The sequence below is a fragment of the Engystomops pustulosus genome, chromosome 2 (assembly GCF_040894005.1).
Source record: "Engystomops pustulosus chromosome 2, aEngPut4.maternal, whole genome shotgun sequence".
Lineage (NCBI taxonomy): Eukaryota > Metazoa > Chordata > Amphibia > Anura > Leptodactylidae > Engystomops > Engystomops pustulosus.
In genome coordinates this window covers 110,358,109-110,383,249 of record NC_092412.1, presented here as the reverse complement: position 1 = coordinate 110,383,249, position 25,141 = coordinate 110,358,109, and the positions used below count along the sequence as shown (strand labels likewise).

General features: G+C 39.5%; 1 protein-coding gene across 1 annotated transcript in view; it reads left to right on the top strand.

Moving 5' to 3' along the window:
* The first annotated feature begins 812 nt into the window (after nt 1-812).
* ARHGAP6 (Rho GTPase activating protein 6) overlaps nt 813-25,141 on the top strand; it is a 381,778-nt gene continuing 357,449 nt past the window's right edge. The window contains exon 1 of the mRNA XM_072135934.1: nt 813-1,666. Coding sequence (XP_071992035.1) covers nt 1,124-1,666 — 543 coding nt within the window. The 5' untranslated portion in view covers nt 813-1,123. The remainder of the gene's footprint in view (nt 1,667-25,141) is intronic.

The following is a 25,141-nucleotide window of genomic DNA, read 5'->3' as shown; positions in this document are numbered from 1 at the left end:
CCCCTTGACTGATCTAACACTTTATCTTTAACTGCTCTAAAACTGAGATAGCAAATTGCTTATTATGTCACAGAAACTCCTCTGCAACTTTATATGCTGTAGAATTTGTTAGTTAGCCCCAGGCTACTGTAAAGTTACCAAGCAAAAAACATTTCCACAGGGGAAAACTACATACACTCAATTGCCCCAATTCTGTGCTTAGAGTGATAAATGTTTTGGGTAATTGAAAGCAACCTGTCTCCATTTTCAGTGCTATCCAATGTAAATATGTAAGTACTGTCAGGTAGTCAGCAGATAAAAAAAACATATCTATTTGTGGTGCATTGTTGTATTTCATGTGATATACCTATAGTCCTATACTGGAGCTTTTTAACACTTCTTTAAAGTTTCTACTGTAAATTTAGTTGGGTGTCAGCAGCTGGTGTTGTGTCCATGTACAATATGGCACAGTATAAATAGTGCTGACAGTAATAGAGTGTGTGGGGACACATTAGTAGTTAATTTATTACATGTTTAGAAGAAATACAGAATTCAATGAAATTGTTCAATTCCAAAACAAATCTGGTCAAAATCAGATACAATTGCCTTGTTGTATTTTGCACCAATTTGTATGGTGCCAACAATTTAGTTACAGTTATGCTATTTTCCATAGTGGCATTCTAACTTGACATACAGGTAACGGAGGAGAGAGAGGTCATTGCACAGCTGACTGCTGAAGTAGTGCTGGGAGGAGTGACTGGGAGAGCTGTGTTAGGAGACAGAATCCCAGCGTCTTTCTGTCCTTCCCTCCCCTTCTTATGCTTTGTAAGCGAGCTCTCCTGAAGGATTCTTGCACTGAGGCTTATAAAAATGAATATAGGAATGTGACCGAGGATATCCAAACTGGGGAAAGTAAAACTCCTGTGCAGCTTTTGTACTCCTTTTAGTAGTTGTTCATTAGATGTAGACTTTATGGAAAGCATGCTGTTCTGGGAGGACACGATGGAATAATCTCACTTGAAGCCTGCTGGCATTGCTCTCATCTGACAGAACATCTGTGGAGTCTACAGTTCTCCAGAGTGGAGTGTGGAAGCTTTACTTCACAGAGAGAAAGAAAAAGAGTAAAGACTAAACAAAAAAAAAAATGTCCGGACAAAATTTGTTAAACAGCGTATTCTCGTGCTCATCTCCGACGGCAAAATCCATCTCTAAAAACCGTCTGCGTCAGACACGCAGCTTGGACCCTGCCATTATTCGCAATTATAGCTGCGAAGATAATGGACCCGCACCTGTACTGCATGAAGACTCCAGCAATGGTACCTCATTGCATGCAAGCAAATGGAGAGATGCAGAGGATTATCCTGTGTCAGGAAGCACGAATATAACTTCAACTGACTACCTGCTTCCAGCCAGGTCTATGAGGCTCAAGCAAAAATCATTGCCACATGGTTCATTTTCAACCCCGACAACTCCACTGGAGAAATCCCCCTCTACTACCTTTCACTTCGACTATGATATTAAAGGAATCAAGAGGAACACTGCATGGGACCTGCCCTTCCTGGCTCGTAGCCCTCTGACTCTCACCCCTAGTGGTAGTACCAACAGCATCTTTTCTCCAAGAAAGTGGTTACAGCAGAAAAAAGTACAAAGCCACATCAGTCACTCATACATTGTATGGAAATCAGAGGTAAGAGTAAAAGTTTAGCCGGTAACAACTTTATTTAATCATTATTACAGTATTATAAAAGTATAAATGACGTGGAAATGCTGTTTCATATCATAACTTGTATTGGCATTATACACTATTTGCTTATATATTCAGGCATTTTTGTATGTGCTGATGGTTATAGAAATAATATCCTTTGAGTTTCCACCTGAAAAGGATGGAACCTTTTGTTCTTTGTAGACTTGAATTGTCCTTAATGACCTTTTGCTTTGGATTCTTTATGGTTTAGTTTGCTAATAGAATGAAGGTGCATTATGTTTCATCCCAGTGCAAACCTATGCAGAAATCTCTGTAAGTGGCTGAACGCCAAGCAGGAAGTTCTTAGGCTCATACCAGTTGATAGCATATTCCTTAGATATATTATCTGTCTACTGAGTAACTCAAATGTGTTTCTTATCATCCCCTCAATGGCTGGCTGTCAGTTGTCTCAAAGTTAACCATACGCAACTATTGTTAAAAGAATCTCTGTATTGTATTATTTCTTTAAATGGTAAAATCTTACTGTACACTGTCCAAGAGTCACTAATTTATCCTCTTATATTTTGAGACTGAGGCATGAACTTAAGGGGTGGATACTGAAACTTGAATCTCTTCTTGTAATGCTGCATCTGCTATTGTCCCTATTTCTTTCCAAGGTACCATTGTATTATGCATTCACATTTCGTATTGTAAAGGTAAAAATGCTATACTACGTGCCTTGATATTTGACAAACCTTAAGGCACATTGTGAATCATTTTACAATTTAAGGGTCTCTAAATAAAAACATATAGTTCAGTATACAAAAGAAAACACTTTTGTTTTATGGTGATGCCATGGACTACAAAAGTTGGCATAGAAGCACAAATATGGCCAGGTAATTACACAGTGCAGTTAAAAAAAATTGATTATGTGTCCAAAACTGATTTTGGCTTATACCGATCATGTCATGCAGTATAATACAATTTATGGTGCAACATTTCTGAGGTCTTAAATGAGTTTAGTTTTATCCATAGTATGCTTATACATGGGCTACTGGATATGTGAAATGAACGCCATAGACTGGTTGTGTAAGACCATTGTATTTAATGTTCTAATAACTTTTGTAAAAAATCTACAATAGCCTTTCTCTGCATGATTGTACAGTATTTTGAGATTGTTTATAAACTTTCTTTTTTATTTTGTAATAATATTTTATATATTTCTGGAAGTGACCACACAAAGGACCTGATGTGTACCACTTAGAGTAAAAATGGCTCTGTTACCAAACCACAGTTCATCCCACCTCTTTTATTAATTTCAATATTTAGCTAATTATAGCAAACAAACTTTTACAGAGGCATCCTTGCAACGCAAGGCCCTCTGCAGAGTTTGTTTTAAGGATAACAGGTTACAAGTGCTCCTGTATTGTTTCAATTGTACACAGAGGGAATGTTAGGTTGGGTTCAACCCTCGTTTTTAGTATACGCTCAGTAAATGAAGCAAGCTATGTCTTTCCATCCTGCTTCCTCCTCCTGAGTGACATAATGTGCTCAGTAGTGGCTTCAGAAGCATATGGGTGGTGGATACAATGTCCCCCAACCTCTGCTGAGTGGATATGTTCCTCAGCAGGAAAAAGGACGGCAATGATTTCAATGTCCATATAAGGAAAGTGACATCACTGGGGGGACACCATTAACATGGGCAGAGGCAAAAGCTGGCTGCTACCGTTGTTTACTACAACCCCCTCATTCAGGGGGGGGTTAGTGGGATACCTCTGTGCCATACCATACGGCTGTGCATGACCGTTCGGCTCCATTCATCTCTATGGAGCTGATGGAAAATACTGATTGCCGTGGTCAGGACTGAGACCTCCACTGATCAGCAAGTTAGGCCCTATTCCGTGGATAGGGCCTAACTTGTCTTCGTGGGAAAACCCCTTTAAGGGGGCGGCAGAGTGGACCAGCATTGGGCATTCCTGTACTTTGTGTGCGCACCAGAAATAGCCCAGATCCTCCTGATATATCCAGCACGCTGAAGGGGCAGGAGGAACATCATACACTGGAGCACAATGCACTAGCATATGATATCCCCCATTATCCATATCTGCCTGTTTATGTTTTGTTATGTGAAATTGTATCAATAGAAGTAAATAGAGCTGAGCTTAATGAATTATTAACCTGTGGACAGGTGTTTGAACTTTTTTAAGAAAGAAACCATGATTTAATAGTACTGAACTTATTTTATTAGAAAATAGTTACCCAGCCCTGTCTCTGGAACCTCTGGTTAATGTTTTCACCAGAGAGCCTGGAGGAAAATGTAGCAGCTATCCAGCTTTAGCTCTAGAATTTACTTTCCAAACTATCGGGAGCGTAGACTGTTGGTAGAATATCATTGTGGCTGAATTTCTGTTACTTATGGGTCAAGAAGAATTCAGCAGCATTTCCAAGGAAATGTCACTCTCCTGCTTCAACTAAAACTTTATAGTGTAAAGGTGGCACTAATTCTATTTTACACAGCATATCTTCCTACTATGTTTTACACCTAATATGTAATATATCTTAATAGCATCTCTGTATATGCAACCCATTCACAGCAGGGTTTGTCTTTTGAAGTGATACGCAAACGATCTTTTGCTCACCAGGGCTTTCAAAGCATGAACATGGATCATACCGCCAGCCCAAGAGGCTGTTGGCAGAAATATGTATTGTCTGATCCATATTAAATATGAGGAGCCTTTTCTTTTTCAGTTCAGGTTTACAGTATTGAATCTTTGATTTGGATCGTTTACTTCAGGTGAAACCCAGGTGAATCCCTGGATCGCATTGATACCAAACCTGACCCATTCGGTATGGTCTCATCCCGAGATATTTATATCTCGGTGTCCAAGCATGCTAGAAACTAGAGAATTTGGGGCACTATGATCCCCTGACGATACCAAATCCAAAAGTCTATTTGCCCTTTGGCTGAGCTGGACCATAGACCATGACCAGAACTGTCCCTAACCAACATATTTGTCTGATATTTTTTACTCTTTGTCTTTTGCTTCAAAAATGGGGGGGGGGGGGGGATCTGCTCAAACTCGCTGAGGCTTCAATAAAGCTAGGGGGAAATAAGGGGTATTGATGGGGGATTCACAGATGGCTTGATCTTGATGAACAGGACAAAATATGGCATATGAATCTCCCTTGTTCATCAGTCTCCAGAAGTCGCAATCAGTTATATGCTAATTTCTACGCCTTGCCAAAGGCAGCCATAGTGACTTTTGTCAATTTGTGACTTTTTTGCAACATCTGGATGCAGGTGAAAACTCTGGGAACACTGCAGAAAACTGGATAATGGTGAACTTCGAAGGAAACTGTTTTAGGTGCAAAAAATGAGCACTAAGCACCATGAAATGTCTCTAAAATTTAAGAAAAAAGGCAAGCCAAAAGTTTGATATATATGCCCCATTGGGACTTTTGTGCAGTTTCAGTAAAGTGTTCTAGTTACTTTCTTCTCCCAATGCAAGGTCAAGATTCCAAAATAATTTTATGTATAATCCTATATGCTAAATTAACAAAAGTAGTTAAACCTAAATTGCATTCAATTTGTTTTGTTATTTTCCACAATACTCACATTCAGGGGTGTATTAAGGGTACCATGGCCCATGGGCTTTGTGAAAAGTGCATACATTGCAGAATTTTAAAATAGTTTGCTTAATTTTTCCTATACTCTTCACGCTTTCCAAAAATAAAATGAATACGCATATATTGAGATTGAGATCACATATGCACAATCACACATCATACACTTAGTTTACATATGCAAACATACATCAAACATAAAGACATCCTAATCAGCCACAGCACCTATTAACATAGGGAATGGTGAGGGGATCACAGTTTAGGGCGGACATCTCCTTACTTACATGGCACAGCCTCTGTTTGGAGTGGTGTGAGCCCTCACTCCCCCACTTCAGCATATCCCGACAGGCAGCAAGTGGAGAGAAGATGATCCCAGTGACTGTCGGAGCCTTTGCTGTGAGTCCCACCCTCCCTTCTCCTGCTCGGCAGGAGTTTGGGATAATAGCTCTGCCTGCCACTGCTCTCATATAGCAGCAGGCAGATTCTGTAACAAGGTCAGTGACTCGGACGGCCACGGACCCCCCAGGACAATATTCCCACCCAGAAAAGGACTGCACATCCATACATTATACAATCATCTATTGCTGCTAGGCTGTATTAATAAAATTAACTTAATATTCTACATTTTGATTTTAATTGCATAAGCCCACTAACCACTTCATTTTGACCTCGTTTTAGTGGGTCCCTACGCTAATAAGGTGCGACACCACATGGCATCCACTGTCGCCGCAACACAGTTGCAGCATGGACCAAGCCACAATAGCCCCTGAGCACCGATGCTGGCATGGCAAGCCCCCGGGCTCCGGGCCTTGGTGTGCAGTGCTGTAATAAATAAACACTGCAACAAAATTGCTGAATGTAATCACACTTTACAAGTGTGGTTCTGTATTTCATGTACAGAAAGTTTTAGATTTCACCTTAAATGAAGGGTACTGGTTTTGTTGTTTTTTTTCCTATAGGAGAATGGAAGAATAGAGCAGAATACAGAGATCTTGACCAATAAGATTATGAGAATTTGTGCACATTAGTGACAAACCTTTTTATCATTGTCTGAGCAGAAACAAATATTCAACTTTGTTCCACTAATTTTAAAAACATCCTAAAGGAGGATAAAGAGCTAAATATAAAGAGCTTTCTTGTTGAGGATTTGTGTTTTTTGGCAGTAAATCCCTAGTTTTATGGCTGTGATAAGCTGCAGGTAAAGATGTTGGTATAAAATCTGTAATAGTTTTTGCTGGGAAACAATGTGGAGATGCTTTTCAAATTCGGAGTTGATATTTTATTCATGAAACCTGTTTGTCACTGAGTGTTTTTACAAAATTGGATTAGCCACATTTGCCCAAGGCAATGAAAACGTGTTTGTTTGGACTTCACCAGTGTTTTAATAACTTTTCCCTTTGTAACAAATGAGGATTGAGGAATCATAAATCACTAAGATAAAACAGTTTGTTAGCAAAGGGGTAAGACCATCTCCTAAAGAGAGGTTATATAAATGTGTAGTTGGATAAAAATCATAGCATTGACATCAGTGCCATTAGTGTTGCAGTCCCACGGTGCCTTTTCTGGCTCAGGACCACCCATCTGACATCATGCCTAATTTGCATATTTGGTATCAAAATTATCAACACTGATTCCTTGGGTGGTAGCCAGCAAAGAGTTGGAGTTGATAGAAGTGGTAAAAAGGTCCTCTTTAATGGGACACATATATCAAAGCTATTTCTGAGGGAAAATAACATTGAGACCACTTGAAATCTTGCAAGTATATCTGTTAATAATGAACATCAACCAGTTACGTTCGGAGCCTATTTTGGTAAATCCACTAATCTTTTCCTGAAGCTTATGGGAAAGTAAATCTTAAACATTCAAAAGAGTCTCAAAGATGAAAAAAATTGATAAGTGTTTTATCCAAACTGGTATCAGTGTTCCCCCCCCCCAAAAAAAAAATATAATATAATATCTACATACATTTATGTATAGGCTTTTTGTGTGGATGCATTCCATATTTCTTGTACCAAGAAAATTTCGGATAGTGAGTGGTGCTATCTCATCTAGCGCGCTTCCGGTATGAATGATGCATGGAAGGATTCTGACAAGGTGAAGGATTATTGAAAGTAAAAGAAAGGAGGTTATATTGAAGTTGGTTGGGAGAAGACCAAATCGAGTATGTTTCCCTCTTTATGAGTGGGGGAATCACATAGAAAGACTTAGAGATATAGTTAGTGCTAAGAGCCGAGAGGCAGGAGGAGAAATGGGAGTGTTAACAGGGATGTTGAAGTCTCCCATGATGATGGTTGGAATGTCACAGGATAGAAACTGAGAAAGCCAAGAAGCAAAGTGATCAAGGAACTGATAGGGTGAGCCAGGAGGATGGTATATTACAGCCACACAAAGAGAGAATATGCGGAAAAGTCTGAGGGTGTGAACCTCAAAAGATGGGAAAGTAAGAGAGGGTTAAGGAGGAATGACCTGGAAGGTGAAACATAGAGTGAGTAGTATGCCTACCCCTCCTCCCTACATAGTCTCAGGTCTGGAGCAGTGAGAAAAGTTTAAGCTGCCATAAGACAATGCTGCACCGGAGGCAGAGTCATTTTGCTGGATCCATGTTTCAGTGATGGCCAGCAGGTCAAAGGACTTAGAAAGAAAGAGCTCATGAACTGATTACACACAGAGTGGCATTCCATAGGGCACATTTAAAAAGGGTTACAGGTGGAGCAGGAGAAGAGGGAGAACACTGAATCTTTATAAGGTTAGCAGGGTTTCTGTGTTAAGTGTTAAAGTAAGCAGAAGGTGGGCCTGGGTTAAGAGAGATGTCCCCTGCAGCAAGCAGAAAGATAAAGAGAAGAGACAAAAGATGCTTTAGATATTTATAAGAAGTTATTTCTTTCTACACAGCAGAACACTGTGATAAGTTAGTATGGTTACATAATGTATAGAGTGTGTGAGTAGTGTGAAAAGGCGAGTGAAGGAGTGAGGCATTGATATGGATAGTTGATACTGGTGGAATAGATGGACGGTAGGAAAGTAGAACAACCATAGCAAACAGAGCGAAAATGGAAAACATTTTTAGACAAAAATAATTGTTAATTTTTCTCTGCCATCTTACCTGTCTCCTGCCCTGTCTAACTGCAATGTACACTCACCGGCCTTTTTATTAGGTACACCTGTCCAACTGCTCGTTAACACTTAATTTCTAATCAGCCAATCACATGGCGGCAACTCAGTGCATTTAGGCATGTAGACATGGTCAAGAAAATCTCCTGCAGTTCAAACCGAGCATCAGTATGGGGAAGAAAGGTGATTTGAGTGCCTTTGAACGTGGCATGGTTGTTGGTGCCAGAAGGGCTGGTCTGAGTATTTCAGAAACTGCTGATCTACTGGGATTTTCACGCACAACCATCTCTAGAGTTTACAGAGACTGGTCCGAAAAAGAAAAAACATCCAGTGAGCGGCAGTTCTGTGGGCGGAAATGCCTTGTTGATGCCAGAGGTCAGAGGAGAATGGGCAGACTGGCTCGAGCTGATAGAAAGGCAACAGTGACTCAAATCACCACCCGTTACAACCAAGGTAGGCAGAAGAACATCTCTGAACGCACAGTGCGTCGAACTTTGAGGCCGATGGGCTACAGCAGCAGAAGACCACTCCAGGTGCCACTCCTTTCAGCTAAGAACAGGAAACTGAGGCTACAATTTGCACAAGCTCATCGAAATTGGACAGTAGAAGATTGGAAAAATGTTGCCTGGTCTGATGAGTCTTGATTTCTGCTGCGACATTCGGATGTAGGGTCAGAATTTGGCATCAACAACATGAAAGCATGGATCCATCCTGCCTTGTATCAACGGTTCAGGCTGGTGGTGGTGGTGTCATGGTGTGGGGAATATTTTCTTGGCACTCTTTGGGCCCCTTGGTACCAATTGAGCATCGTTGCAACGCGACAGCCTACCTGAGTATTGTTGCTGACCATGTCCATCCCTTTATGAACACGATGTACCCAACATCTGATGGCTACTTTCAGCAGGATAATGCGCCATGTCATAAAGCTGGAATCATCTCAGACTGGTTTCTTGAACATGACAATGAGTTCGCTGTACTCAAATGGCTTCCACAGTCACCAGATCTCAATCCAATAGAGCATCTTTGGGATGTGGTGGAACGGGAGATTCGCATCATGGATGTGCAGCCGACAAATCTGCGGCAACTGTGTGATGCCATCATGTCAATATGGACCAAAATCTCTGAGGAATGCTTCCAGCACCTTGTTGAATCTATGCCATGAAGAATTGAGGCAGTTCTGAAGGCAAAAGGGGGTCCAACCCGTTACTAGCATGGTGCACCTAATAAAGTGGCCGGTGAGTGTATAACTGCAGCATACTTGTCAGGATATTATACCTAGCAGAATATTATGCCGAGAATGCAAGCATCCTATACTATCACTAAATTTATACCGAGAGAAGACAGGAGACCAGGCCCTCATTTAGCTTGTAAAACCATTAATCTAGGAGACTTAACACATGTGGATCAGGTTCTGAACAGAGAAAAACAAACTCATTGAGGAACATAGATGAACATGAAATCAGGTAGAAAAGGGTCAAATGTTACAGAAAGAAACAGACACATGCAATACTTAGGCAATTAACAGATATATACCATTGCAGAAAGTGAGACTGGATTTAAAGAAACGGTAGATGGGTAAAAATTGATTCAGCAATCAGAGATATATACCTGTAGAAGAGAAGAGAGTTCGATGTTATATCCATTCAATGTATAACTGCAGCATACTTGTCAGAATATTATACTTAGCAGAATATTATGCTAAGCAAACTAAGAATACAAGCATCAAGTGAGACACAATTATGAAGTGGAACAAAATTTATTTGAATTTTAAACTTTTCAAAAATAATAAACTGATTCAGCCCCTTTACATTCAGTGCAGCAAACTCACTCCTGAAGTTCTCAGAATGATCCAATGTTGTCCTAAATGACTGATGATGATAAATATAATCCACCTGTGTGTAATCAAGTCTCCGTATTACGCCTGCTCTGTGATGGCGCAAAAAAGCCTCATGAAGACCACACAAGGCAGGCCCATGATACTGTTGTGGAGAAGTTTAAAGCTGGATTTGGATACAAAAGATTTCACAATCTTTAAACATCCCAAGAAACACTATGCAAGCCATCATATAAAATCAGCACTCAATGTGAAAATTCTTTGTTCAATTACATAATATTTAATCACTCAAGGAATCCTTTTTAAGCAATTCTTTTAGGGCAGTAGGTTAGGGAAGAAACCAGACTCCTTAACGAAAGATTGCCATTAAAAGTTACCTGGGCAGGCATGTGAAGGCTTAAAGGCCATGCATACTCTACAAGGGACTTTTGGATGGAAATATGCACAACATTTTCCATTGTGAGATACAGATAACAATGATTTCATGTTAGCCTTATGACATAATAGCAAAACTAATGTATCTGTTCCAAAAGGAACAGTCTCCAATCTGTGGACAGTGCAGTTTCAATGTTTTGAAGCTCATCAGCATTATATAGGGAACTACTTTGGCTAGGTGGAAAGCCTTAGACGTAGGTCAGGGTAGAAGCTCCATAGAGAAGAATGAGACAGTCTGACCATGGCTGCTTTGGTCATCTCGGGGAGCGAAGAGGAGTTGACTGGGGTACATCGGAACCCCGTTCTCATGATCTGTGGGGGTCCCATCACTGAGACCTCCACCGATCAGCAAGCTTGACCCTATAGTGGGAAAACTCCTTTAACCCTTTCAGCACTTAGCCCTTTATCGTTTTTGAGTTTCTGTTTCTTACACCCCTCATTCGAAAAGCCATAACTTTTTTTTATTTCTCTGTTTTGAGTCAACTGTTTAAATTCCTCTGGCAAAGTCACAAGCTATTTTTAAACTACTAGGGTCACACGCGCAGGCACTAACATGCTGGCAGAACTGCGTACCGGCAATTTTGTGGATGTTTGTACTTCCCAATTACGTCATCAGCGAGCATCAAGTACTGCTGGCAGTTTAGTGTTGGCATGCGGCCAAAACCATTTAAATGGCACTGATGACTTGGCTAGTGGAATTTACAGAGTTAACGCCTGCTATTGGTGCCAGTTCTAATTGTGGATGTCAACTGTGGGAGAAGTTAAACCGAATCCTGCCTGTTTTAAGTGGTGGTTGTGGGACTTTCACTTGATTTCATTATTTCATTTTATTTCACAAAAACTTTATTGTTTTAAAACTTATTTTTATTATTGATAGGTTGGCTTGAACAAGTGATCGCTTGTTCAAGCTCATATAGAGCTTACAGATTGCAATACAGTTGTATTACACTGTGGAATGTAATACACTGAGCATGTTGCGCATGCACAGTGCTGCTTCCTGCTTCTGGACATCATCTCGCAGCCTCGGGGCACATTTTTTTTTGGAGTGATGCAGTCCTGTTCTGCATATTAACCCCTTAACGCTGAAGCCACTTTTCACCTTCCTGACACGGCCCATTTTTTCAAATCTGCCCTGTGTTACTATAAGTGGTTATAACTTCGGAACGCTTTAACATATCCAAGTGATTTTAAAATTGTTTTCTCGTGACACATCGTACTTCAGGTTATTTGAAAAATTTTGGTGGTATGTTTTGCATTTATTTATGAGAAAATCAGATATTTGGTGAAAATTTGGAAAAATTTTTGATTTTTGAACTTCAAAATGTTCTACTTTTTCCATACATAGTCATAACCGCAAAAAAACGTAATAACTAACATTCACTAAATGTCTAATTTGTGTGGACATGGTTTTTTATGCATACTCTTATTTTTGTAGGATGTTATGGGCCTTTGAACGTTAGGTGCGATTTTTCACATTTTCATAAAAACCGCAAAATCCTGCTATTGAGGGACCTGCTCAGGTTTCAAGTCACTTTGAGAGACCTAAATAAAAGTAAACCCCATAAATTACCCCATTATAGAAACTACGCCCCTCAACGTACGTGAAACAACTTTTATGAAGTTTGTTAACCCTTTAATTGTTTTACAGGGGTTAAAACAAAATCGGATGCAATTTTGAAAGTAAAATTTTTTTGGCTAAATTAATATGTTTTTCAAAAAATGTACAAATTCTCAGTGGATAAAATACCAAAACGCTCCACAAAATTTGATACCCAATGTCTTCTGTGTATAACAATACCCCATATTTGGTGGTAACCTGCTGTATGGGCACACGCCAGGGCATCGAAGGGAGCTGCGCCATTCAGAGCAGATTATGCATTGTCAATTTTTATTGGCTATACAATCTTTATTTTTTTGGCAATTTGGACATATAAGGGCTTATTTTCTGCGACATGAGATGCACTTTACAAATACTTCATTTTAGTGGGTCATTAGCTTATTGATGAGATTTTATTAACTCTTGAATGTATGGGTGAAAAGAAAATTGTCAATTTTGGTTTACTTTCTTTTCGTATTTTTTGGGGGTCGTACACCGTACACTAAAAATATTATATTATCTTCATTCTATAGGTCACTACGATTACGGTGATACCTCATTTATATAGTTTTTCATTTATTTTTACAATTTTACTGGATAAAAACTAATATAGAGGAAATCTCATTTGTTTTTGCATCGCCATCTTTTCAGAGACGTAACTTTAATATTTTTTGGTTGACAGAGCTAGTTTAGGGCTTATTTTTTATGTGTTGAGTTGTTCTTTTCAGTGGTACCATTTTTGCGCACATAACTTTTTTTGATCACTTTTTAGAACATTTTTGTGTAGAGATTTTATGAAAAATGTACATTTTTGGCATGTTTTTCGGGTTTTGTTTTTACGGCGTTCACCGAGCGGGTCCAATAATGTTTCTGAGTTATTGTACGGATTGTTACGGACGCGGCGATACCAAATATGTGGGTTTTTTTGGCGATTTTGCGGTTTTTTTTCACTTTATTGCATGTGTATAGGGAATATTTGTGTTTAGGGGACTCTAACTTTATTTAATTAATTATTTTTATTAAAAAATTATTTTATGCAATGTTTTTAACATTTTTATTAACTTTTACAGGATAGCTTGAACAAGTGATCCACTGATCACTTGTTCAAGCTCTTCTTCACATAACACAGTGTAATATGTAATATGTAATACATGCTGCGCATGCTCAGTGTGTTACAGCCGGGTCCTGTCAGAAGGCAGGGACCCGGCTACAGGAAGGAGGATCGCACAGCCCCGGGCACCGGCAGTCCCGGCGCTGCGATTGGAGCAGCGGACCCCCCCCCCGGTAAGCGTCGCGGGGGGGTCCGATTCTTCTGAAATGCCCCTTGCACGCCGCGGTCAGCACGACCGTGGCGTGTTAGGGGTTAGGTGTTAGGTGTTAGAGGCAGGTGTCGGCTATAATATATAGCCGACACCCGCAGCTTCTGGCCCCGGCTCCGTTCAGGAGCTGGGGCCAGAAGCTTGACGTAATAGTACTACATTTTGCGGGAACGCACCTCCCGCCATGCAGTACTATTACGTCAAATGTCGGGAAGGGGTTAATTAATTGCTGCTATACTACATATTCATGTTGGTGCTTTGCTTCATAATGATGGGGTAATGGCTATCTGGCTATAGAGATTTGCTGGAAGGACCTGAAGCGGCAAATTTTATATTTATTTTGTGTTTAAATGGGGACTTGAAGAGAAAATATTAAAAACATTTGGTAGCATAATTCAATCTTTACTTTGTAGTCTGTTTTCTTTTCTTGGAATGATGACCAACAAGAGAGAAAATCTGTTCTATTTTCATCTTTCTTTTTCTTGTGATCTATAAATAGTTTTTTTCCATTCTGTAGTATATTTTCCTTCGTAAAAGTTTTTTCTAAAAATTAATTTATTATGAGTTTATTTTTATGATTTGCATTTGCATGCCCTGCACTATAATTACTTGTATGGTAAATGGGTAGCGGATATTATTAAATGGAAAAGTGAAATCTTTAAAGCATTGTGAATGCATAAGGTCATATATTTTTTTGTGGGTGAATTTGTTTTTTTGAATTATGCTATTTTGGGATGCCTAAAGTATATTCATCCAGGATAGATGCAGTGTGGATTATGAATCACAGCATCTAATTTTTTTTAAAGTTGACACTGCTTCAATGGCACCCTCATCTGACCTAATAATAGTAGTTTAACCGGTTCGCGACCGCCCGCCGTGTATTCACAGCAGTGGTCGGGTCGCGCTGCATGGAGAGGGCTCCAGCAAGCTGCATGGAGAAGGTAAGCCTTTGCAGCAAAGGCTTACCGGTAACACCCGGGATCAGTGCTTTGCCGGCAGCCTCAAATATAGCAGCGCAGTCTCACCTGGGATCGCCGCTCCCTGTGACGTCACCGGGGAGCGGCGATCCATCTCCATGGTAGCCTAGGGTCTTCCGAAGACCCGAGGCTATTTCGTTTTAACCCCTTCATTACAATGTGCTGATAGCACATTGTAATGAATGAGGCAGTATATGATAGGATTGATCAGACAACCTAGGGTTAAAGTACCCTAGGGAGTCTGAAAAATAGTAAAAATAAAAATAAAAAAAAGTTTAAAAAAAAAATTATAATAAAAAAATCTAAAATTTCAAATCACCCCCCTTTCCCTAGAACTGACATAAATGTAAATAAACAGTAAAAATCACAAACACATTAGGTATCGACGCGTCCGAAAATGCCCGATCTATCAAACTATGATAACGGTTTTTCAATGCGTTTAACCCCGTAACGGATGCAATTTTGAAAAATATAAAAAAATCGATAAAAAGTGATCAAAAGGTTGTACAGTCCTAAAAATGATATCATTGAAAATATTATCAAAGTATAAAAAAGTTATTAGCGCCAGAAGTTGTCAAAATAAAAAAAAAAATTTTTGTACAGGAGGTTTAAATTTTTTTACATTTATGTAAACATTATAAAACCTTTACAAATTTGGTATCCCCTTAATCGTACCAACCCAAAGAATAAAGAAGACCTTTCATTTGGGGCGCTCAGTGAAGGATGTAATATCCAAGCCCACAAGAAAATGGCGCAAATGCATTTTTTCACCATTTTCAAAGCTGGTTTATGGTTTATTTTTTACGTGTTGAGTTGTCGTTTTCAGTGGTACCATTTTGGTGCACATAACTTTTTTTTGATCACTTTTTGGAACATTTTTGTTTAGGGATTTTATGAAAATTTATATTTTTGGCGAGTTTTTCAGTTTTTTTTTTTACGGCGTTCACTGTACGGGTCCAATAATATTTCTGACTTATTGTAAAGATTGTTACGGACGCGGCAATACCAAATATGTGGGGGGTTTTGGTGATTTTCCATTTTTTTTACTTTACTAGATGTGTATAGGGAATGTTTGTGTTTAGGGGACTTTAACTTTATTTAATTAATTCTTTTTATTAAAAAATGTTTTTTTTTTTGTGTTTTTAACTTTTTCTCTTTACTTTTACAGGTTTGCTTGAACAAGTGATCCACTGATCACTTGTTCAAGCTATTCTTCACCTAATACAGTGTAATACAGATGTATTACACTGTATTATGTGACACACTGAGCATGCAGGAGGCAGAAGGCAGAACCCGGCTCCCCGGAAGGAGATCGCGGGCACTGGCAGTCCCGGGGCTGCGATCGGAGGCACTTACACCCCCCGGTAAGCGCCGCGGGGGGTTCGATTGCAGTCAAATGCCCCTGACCCCTGTTAGGGGTTAACACCCGTGATCGGAGTGTTAGAGGCGGGTGTCAGCTATAACATATAGCGGACACCCGCAGCTTCTGGCGCGGGGTCCGTTCTGGAGCCGGCGCCAAAAGCATGACGTACTATTACTGCATTTTGCGGGAACGCACCTCCCGCCATGCAGTAATAGTACGTCAAATGTCGGGAAGGGGTTAAAAGGTTATGTGCCACAAAAATCTGCTGAGCTCACTACAACAAGATCTGGCTGAAAACATTCTCCAAAGATATGAAAAACATGAAACTAATCACTCTGGGTCATAATACACACTTTAGAAACCAAAACTAATAATCAAAGATTAAAGCCAAAACTGTCACAATTCATTGTACAAAATTTACAATTTTTTAAATTTTCAAATGTTCACCTTTTTTATTTTAGATTTTAAAGGAAATCTACCATCAAAGATAAGCATCATAGAGATGAGCGAGCACTCGTTACTCGAGTCAAACTTTTCCCGATGCTCGAGTGCTCGTATCGAAGAACGAACCCCATTGAAGTCAATGGGAGACTCAAGCATTTTTCACTGAAAGAACACATTGAAAGAACACTGAAGAACACATTGCAGATGTTTGCAGATGTTTTCACTGAAAGAACACATTGGGGCAGATTTATCAAGCTGTCTGAAAGTCAGAATATTTCTAGTTGCCCATGGCAACCAATCACAGCTCAGCTTTCAGTTTACCAATGCTCATGAATATTTTAAAGGGGAGCTGTGATTGGTTGCCATGGACAACTAGAAATATTCTGACTTTCAGGCAGCTTGATAAATCTGCCCCATTGAAAGAACACTGAAGAACACATTGCAGATGTTTCCGTACACCTGCTAACGAGTGCCAAACGGTGTTCTTCACGATAGTATGTGAAGAACAATATGTGTGAAGAACACATTGCAGATGTTTCCATATCCATATCCATGTTATCCACATCTGTAATGTGTTCTTCACACATATTGTTCTTCACATACTATTGTGAAAAACACCGTTCGGCACTAATGTCTTCGGATAAGCCAGCAGATGTACAGAAACATCTGCAATGTGTTCTTCACTGTGTTCTGCACTTAAATGATCCTGTGTTCACTGTTTTCATTGTATTCTTCACAGTTATTCACTGTGTTTCCTTAAGTAAATGCTCGATCTTGAGCATGCGAGATACTCATCCGAGCAACAAGCCGCTAATACTCGAACGAGCATACTTGCTCATCTCTAATCATAAACTATGGACACTTGCTGATCCAGGCATGGTCATCTTATATTTGTTATCCACGCCCTCCATCCTTCTAAAATCTATTAAAATTATGCTTATGAACATACATCTCTGTGCTCTGGATTTACAAACTATCGTTACACTGTGAAGCAGTGCATCTGTCTCCCCCTCCCACCTGCACTTTCTGAAAATTTCAGCATCAGTGAGCACACAGTGGCAAGGGCACATTATGCTCTGTCACACTAAAAGCCCGTGTAGCTACAACACAGACAGGCTAAAGGCAGCTTCTCAGGTTTATTATTATAATTTTAAAAGTTGACTTTAGAAGGAAGAAGGCCATGGATAACAAAAATCAGAAGATTACCACAGTAACTGTGCCTGGGCCTATAAGTTAGTGTCCCTGGAAAATCATGCTTCATTTTGATGGTAATAATATTATTAATAATTCTTTATTTATATAGCGCACACAGATTACACAGTGCTGCACAAAGCATGTCAAATTGGTCCCTGTCCCCATGGAGCTCAGAATCTAAACAACCTAACAGTTTGTTTTTGGAGTGTGGGAGGAAGCCGAAGTACCCGGAGGAAACCCACGCAAACACGGAGAGAACATACAAACTCTTTGCAGATGTTGACATGGGTGGGATTCGAACCCGGGACCCCAGCACTGCAAGGCAGAAGTGCTACCCACTCAGCCACCGTGAGTTAATGTTATCTGTAGACAGATATTACAACTACTATTTTTAATAAGTCAATTAGTTACATCAAATTTTGATGTTTACATATTTAAAAAACTTTTAAATAAAAAGTCCATTACTTTTAACAAAACTGCACATCATAACCTATTATTAGGAATTGTTTCTCTGTCTGCTTAATGCATCTACAGTTTTGTACTAGCATAGTAAAATCTACTGTACTTTGTGGAAAATTCTCTTTAAAATCCATACAATTTATGGTCTGAAATGTTCAGCCAAATAAAACTGAATGAAATGTATATGGACTCATGTATTCCTCTTGTAAATCATAATATTCAAATTGGAAGAGGAGAAATGTAACCATATAAAGGCACAAGGCCAGAGGTCAAATTCCTTCATACACCTCACAAATCTGAAGTCACTCAGAATTTTCCATTGTTGGGGTTATCACTAATATTACTTAAATCTTCTATAACACAGAACCACTTGATTTATAATGACACTATTTACATACTGTACACTGACTGTGCATATATATATATATATATATATATATATATATATATATATATATATTACGTTTCAAATATATAGATAAATAAAATAGTTACTAAGTGTGAGAGTGAATGTAACTGAGTGAGCTGATGGAAATCTAGATTATTTTGTTCCAGGAACAATATTGATAGCGAAGGCAGTGAGGGGGACATATATATCCGCTTCTGATACAATCTGTAACATCATGTTCTGTTCTCAGCGACATCCTGTTCTCTTGTAATTCAAGCAAATCAATGATTTCTCAATAAAATGTTCTTACATTTAATATCCGAGAACTGAATGAACATTGTATTTTTATGAACCAATTAGCTTAATAGTGTCTTATTTAGGATAAGGCTTATTCACAACTTTGGCTTCACGGGCTGGTTGTGTCACCCGAATTGCATGATGTGACTTGATGAAAGATTTCCAATCTCAAATCTTAAGCCCCTAGTGATGCTAACATCGTAAAGATAACTCTTAACCACTTACTTTGCATTTTGTGTTTTGCTGCGATTCAGCTGTATGGCCTTCACTAGCTGAGCAGACACTTTCTGATTCCTCTGTGCTATGCTTTTGCATAGGTGAGCTCCCTGTCTCCTGCTGCAGTGTTTTGACAGTGTGCTTAGATTATCATGGTACAGGGTTTAGCTACACTTTAATTTGAACCTGGTACTCCCTAGTAACAAATTCCGCTCTGCTAGCTCACTTAAGCAATCAAACACACACTGCTATGCTCCCTCTCCTAGATCAAGACCGTTATCTTATTTGTAGAGCTGGTCCCCTCTTTATGCTGCTGTACAGTAGGTGCCCCTGGCTCTGCTGCTTTGAGCCCACCCATATGTGTGTTCATGTGAGAGGACCACACAGAAAAAGTAATTTGAATTTGAAAAAAATGAGACATAACCACATCACAGCTGTGGTTGGCTATTACTGCTCTGCTCCTTTTTTTTACTGATGGGGTAGCACAGGTCAGAAGCTTCAAATTCAGCCCAGAAAGACTGATTAAGATATGACAACCACTTGAGACACAGAGGGAAGATGTATCATTAGGCAGTCATGTTACACCTGTTTTTAGACTTAGGGGCTGTCTGCAGGTCAGATTTTTCATAGTCTATAAGAAAGATGGATCCAGCACAAATCAAGCAGGCAATCTATTGTAGAGCAAAAAGTTGGATTTCATGGGCGTGTTGAGACAGAAACTAGGCAGGGAGCAGGGTGGGTGGGCTGGACTGTGAACGCCCCGCCTGTCACACTAACAATAGTCTTTGTCGGAAAATAAGTAGATCGAGCTCAAAAGGGGGTCAGTAAAAGACACAGAAAGATCCAAATATGGCACAAATTTGACAGTGGGAAACTTCTATGACTTATATACATCAGAAAACTAGAATAACTGCAATTATACATCCCCCCCAGCAGAGCTGTGCAATGGATGTGTGTACTGTAAGAGGATCATTCAGCTTTGAAGTTTGCACATCTCCCCAACTTCATTTTTGGCAATTTTTAACAGTCTTTTAATAGTGACCAATCTACAGAGAAAAATAAGAGCAGATACACCACATGGGGGCCCCTTAACAAAGAGGTTGTACTCCAGCTGGGCGTTACACACTTCTTGTAAGTTTGGGTTGTTGTAAGAATGTTTACTTCATTTTTGCCTTCATATCTTCATTATACAGGTGTTGTTTAAGCACTCTACTGTACCCTTTCACCACTTCTTGTATATGCTATTTTCAGCTTAAACCTACGGTAATTCCTGAGTGACATATCTATAAATCAGTACACCAAGTTATGTAGTACTTGTGCTACTATCTATTTAACTTCTGCTCGTTACCTGGATGGTATTGTGTTTAATAAAATTACAGCTTTTCATCTATGTTTTGTTATGTGGTGTATCCTTTCCTATTTATAGATAGGTCTATAACTATAGCTATTGTAAGATGGCACAGGCAATACTTTATGGTATTTTATATAACACTGATCTTATACTGATACAGTATATGCTAGCATCTTTTTGTTTCTTTCTGGTTTATCATACTATTTTAGCAGGATGTGGACCAGTCCATGGCAGATACACTCTTTCTCTTTTAAAATCAGCCAATTCTTGCCTAACTATATGACATCCTTATAACATGTAGTAACCCCTGGAAATAGTGAATAAAGCACCAATGATGGTCTGTACGAAGTTCATGCTTCCTACAGACCATGTGCACAGTCGAGAGATGCTAAGCCATTTCCGCTATAAAAGGCCAATATCAAATTTTACTTTCATGCTTACATAACCTCAGTGTGACGCCCTCCTAAATACCCACCAATAACAAATCCTGGTGAAAATTGTTATTATGCCAGAAGCTACATGACTGTATACAATCATTGTATGGGAAACACGGTCCTGGAATAGAATCTTTCAAGTCTGACTCTGAAGAGCTTATGAATCATCTTACATTTCCACAAGTTAAACTTAAAGGGGTTGTCCACTTTCAGCAAATAATTGATATTCTTTGTGTAATGAAAAGTTCTACAATTTTCCAATATACTATGGGGCTTATTTACTAAAGGTTACGGATCGCACTTTCGTCAGACTGTTCATGGTTTTCCGCATTTGCGCAGCTTTGACAGGTATTTAGCATGGGATTGTGTCGCACACGACCGGAGTGTGGCGCAGCTGCGCTGGCTTTCATGCGACAGAAATTGCGGGGCATGCCGTCAGACGATTCGACGGATTCGGACTGAGCGCGGGATTTAACTTTCTATTTATGTCGCAAGACAATGCACTTACATACACCAAGAAGAAGAAGAAGATGGTGAACTCCGGCGGACCTGAGCGGGGAAGCAACACCTGCAGGATATCGGGTGCACGATCTTAGTGAATCGCAGAAGAGTGCATGATCATCAGACAATGCACTTTGGATGAACTCCAGCGACCGGGTAAGTAAATGTGCCCCTATATGTGTTGATTCCTGATGGTTTTCCAGATCTGTGTTTGCTGACCTGCTATGGAAAGTTTCTATGTTTACTGCCAAAGGATAGAAATGTGTCCATGGACATTATTATCAAGTAAAATAACCAGAGCTGTGTGATACTACTGCCTCCTGCACCTGTGTGTCCATCACATGATGGACAGATTTCTGTCCAGCTGAAGTAAACATAGAAGATTTCTATAGAATAACATCAAGCAAAAATGCAGCAAGCTGTGTCTTTTCACCTTGCTTCTTGCTGAAGAGCTACATATACACTCATCAGAGGCAATAATATCCTATACAGTGACGAGCAGGAGCTTCCTGTCCGGACAGAGGCCCCTGTCCGACTGCCGAGGGCAACAGGGGCTGGATAAAAATGGTCTGCGGGCCGCAGTTTGGGGACCCTTGCTCTAGAACAGTGATGGCAAACCTTTTAGAGACCGGGTGCCCAAACTTCAACCAAAACCTACTTATTTACCATCGAGTGCCAACTTGACAATTTAAACAGTAATTTATTGCTCTCTTTCACATATATATCACAACAGTTAATCGTATCAGCCCCCTGAGGACACCAATACAGTTGAAAGCAGGAATGCAGATTCAGACATCATTGTAGCTTCTCTCCAGGGTCTCTCTGTACAGGAACAATCGTGGGGGCCAGTAGTAGGACCTCAAAAAATACTTAGGCCCTGTTCACACCTTCTTACTCTTTCAGTTCCAATCAATCAAAGATACGTCACTTTAAAAGAGTGCCAAGAGCTGCATCTCAATTGTCTAGGACTGCAGGAAGATTTAAGCCCTGTCTGTCGAACTTTGTCCTGGGGCGACAGCCTGGGTGCCCACAGAAAGGTCCCCGAGTGCCACCTCTGGCACCCGTGCCATAGGTTCGCCATCACTGCTCTAGAAGGACCCTAGTGATGTAACTGTCCTTATATGGCCAAAAACATCATCAGCAGCCAATCCATGATGTTAACTCCAGTGAAGTAATCCAGATGTTTTCAATTCACAAAAATACTTGGAACTACAAATCATTTTTAAAAACACTGAGCAATGGAGGGTGAAAGTTTCCTAAACCATCCTATACTGTATTTGTCTATAGGGTTGGTTGTATATCCTTTTGTACATATTTGAATTTACAAGATTTTAGTTGATTCATGTATGAAAAGTGTGCACCAAAGTGGGAAAGTCAATGCACATGTAATCAGAGCTTAAAGGAGTATTCCTATGTGGGCATTCACATTTAATTTAATTCATTTTCCACATTTAAACATTTCTTATTTAAAAAAAATGTTCCTGTGTGAAGATAATCTCTCATAAAAATAGCCATATTGTCCCTTAGAAACGAGATAGCTTCCTCGGATACCGCAATGAACTAAAGGTGTTCTTGTAAATTGATCTTGTGATGATTTATCTTTAACTACAACTGCATATACAACGTTTTAAATATGTCTCCCTATCATTTGGTTTTAATACGACAGGTGTGTGTGCATCACACACTCGTATTTTATTCACTATGATACTGTATTCGTCTCCTATAGGTATTGTTCCTTTCCTATTCCCTCTCCTTTTCTTCCTATCTTTCTCCCTCTCATTCTTTCTTTCCCCCTCCCCTCCCCGATCCTCCCCTCTCTTACCTGCTTTTGCCTGCATCACTCTTACATGTAAAAAGGATAGATGTACTAGTTCAAGTAACCGTGTACTATTTAAACTGTTGTATTGCAGGTACCTTAGGAGCATTATCTGATGTTGTTTACAGTACTTACCTTTTAAGATTGTTTGTTTGTATTCACCATGACGACGCACGCCCACCTTCCACTTCATATCCGGTGGAACGCGCGCATGCATAGTCACTGCCTTGAGAAAGCGCCGAGCGGCGTGAAACAGCCCGTCGGCTCTGCGGCACTGTGTGCCTCCCTGTGTACCACTTTTTGTGAATAAAGAAGACATTTTCACTGGATTGGTGAGTGCCGCTTGTATTTGGACCCCTGTATTGTTCTCTGAAGCTGAAGCACAACCACAGTGATCGCTATTACATCCTCACCTCCCCACCACCTTTTCAGCCGTGACATTCTGCTCGGCCCATATATTGACTGTGCCTGCACCGTTTCTGCTCTTATTCTTTGACGGCTTCCTCGAATACGACCACCTCACATTTTGGCAGCAGTGGCCAGATCACCTGGATTCAGCAATCTTTACCCCAGGACGGCGGTGAGACATGCAGTAACTCCCAGACATTTCATATATAAAAACTTTTTGTTTCTTTATGCAATCTCTCCTGCAGAGGTGGCCGTATCAAAGGGCAGAGTCTTGTTTATAAGGGACTATATGACTACATTTATAAGAAATTATCTTGACACAGGAACATTTTTTTTAATAACATCTAATTAAAGAAATGTTTATATATGGTAGATTAATGAAACTGAATGTGAATGCCCAGATGAGTATACCCCTTTAACCTTTGGGTGACCTTACATTGATTGTAATAGAGAAGATTAAATCAATAAAATATTACTATTTTTTACACATAGCATATTCTGGAGGGATCTAATTCTGCTGACACTTCAAGAAAACACTTATTTTAGCAAATTGTCATGAATAAGTTTTTGGGAAACAAAGCTATTCTCATTTGTTTACTAATAGGCAGACAGTAGTATGTAACAAGCGAGGTAGAAGGCAAAGGATTAGAGGCAAGTTGGTGGCCCCCACTATTGTTGAGTGCCATTAAAAAGTTGGAAAGTCATAAGGAATCCATCAGTCAACCCTAATAAGGTTTTTCCGTTTCACTCTATAGTTTGCTGGCTCCTAAGATCTGCCCTGTATATGTCAGTCTTCTAGTAGAAAGCTAGTTGAGAATTTTAGATTTTTAAATATTTTACTGTAGCCCATAGGTGCAGTTAGTATAAGTATGATAATAACTGACACAAGATAAAATATGACCCAGAACCACTGTCTGGTTCCCCCCTGGCATGCATTTCAATCGCCCTTGCTACTTGTCTATGTGCCGCAGTAGCCTAGCACTTGCCATTGGTATTATCAGTTTATTACTGATTTACTACAGTTTCTACTTTCAATTCAATATTAGCTTACACAGTTGATTAGTCATTTTCTATCTGAGTGTCTCATGTTATAATATACTTTTTTGTATTGCATTGTACCTGTATTTCTGTGTTTCACATTACTGTATGACAATACCTGTAATTAGTCCTAAATCTTCAATTCTCTCCTGTGCTTATTATGAACATCATGCTTGTATTTTTGATTTTATTTCCAATTGGTTGCTATAGGATTTTTTTCTCTAAATTTTAATTGGTTTGCGATTTGTTTCTGTTGTTTTTTTTTACAGTTTTTTAAACATAATTTGAACCTTGTATAATACAGTCAGCATATTTGACAGCCTAGTAAGCATATGCCAATGTCAGACCTGGGTAACACTGCATGATCGCTGATTAGGACATGAAATGGCAGTGTAGTAGTGCTAAATTGTTTAATGCCATGAATTACTTAGTTCTTACGGATTAAAAAGCATGTTGCTTTTCTATGAAACTGTAATATACTGTGTGTATTTTTGTTTCTCCTAGTAACGTCCTACCTAAATAAAAATAAATCTTAATCATTTACTGTGGGATCTGTTTTGCTAAAATGTGTTGAAACTGTTCCAACAATAGAAAAGACTTTGGATAATAAATAATCTCCCCAGTCTTTGTAGACCGGTAAATCGGTGTGAGTTAAAACATTTTGTATACATT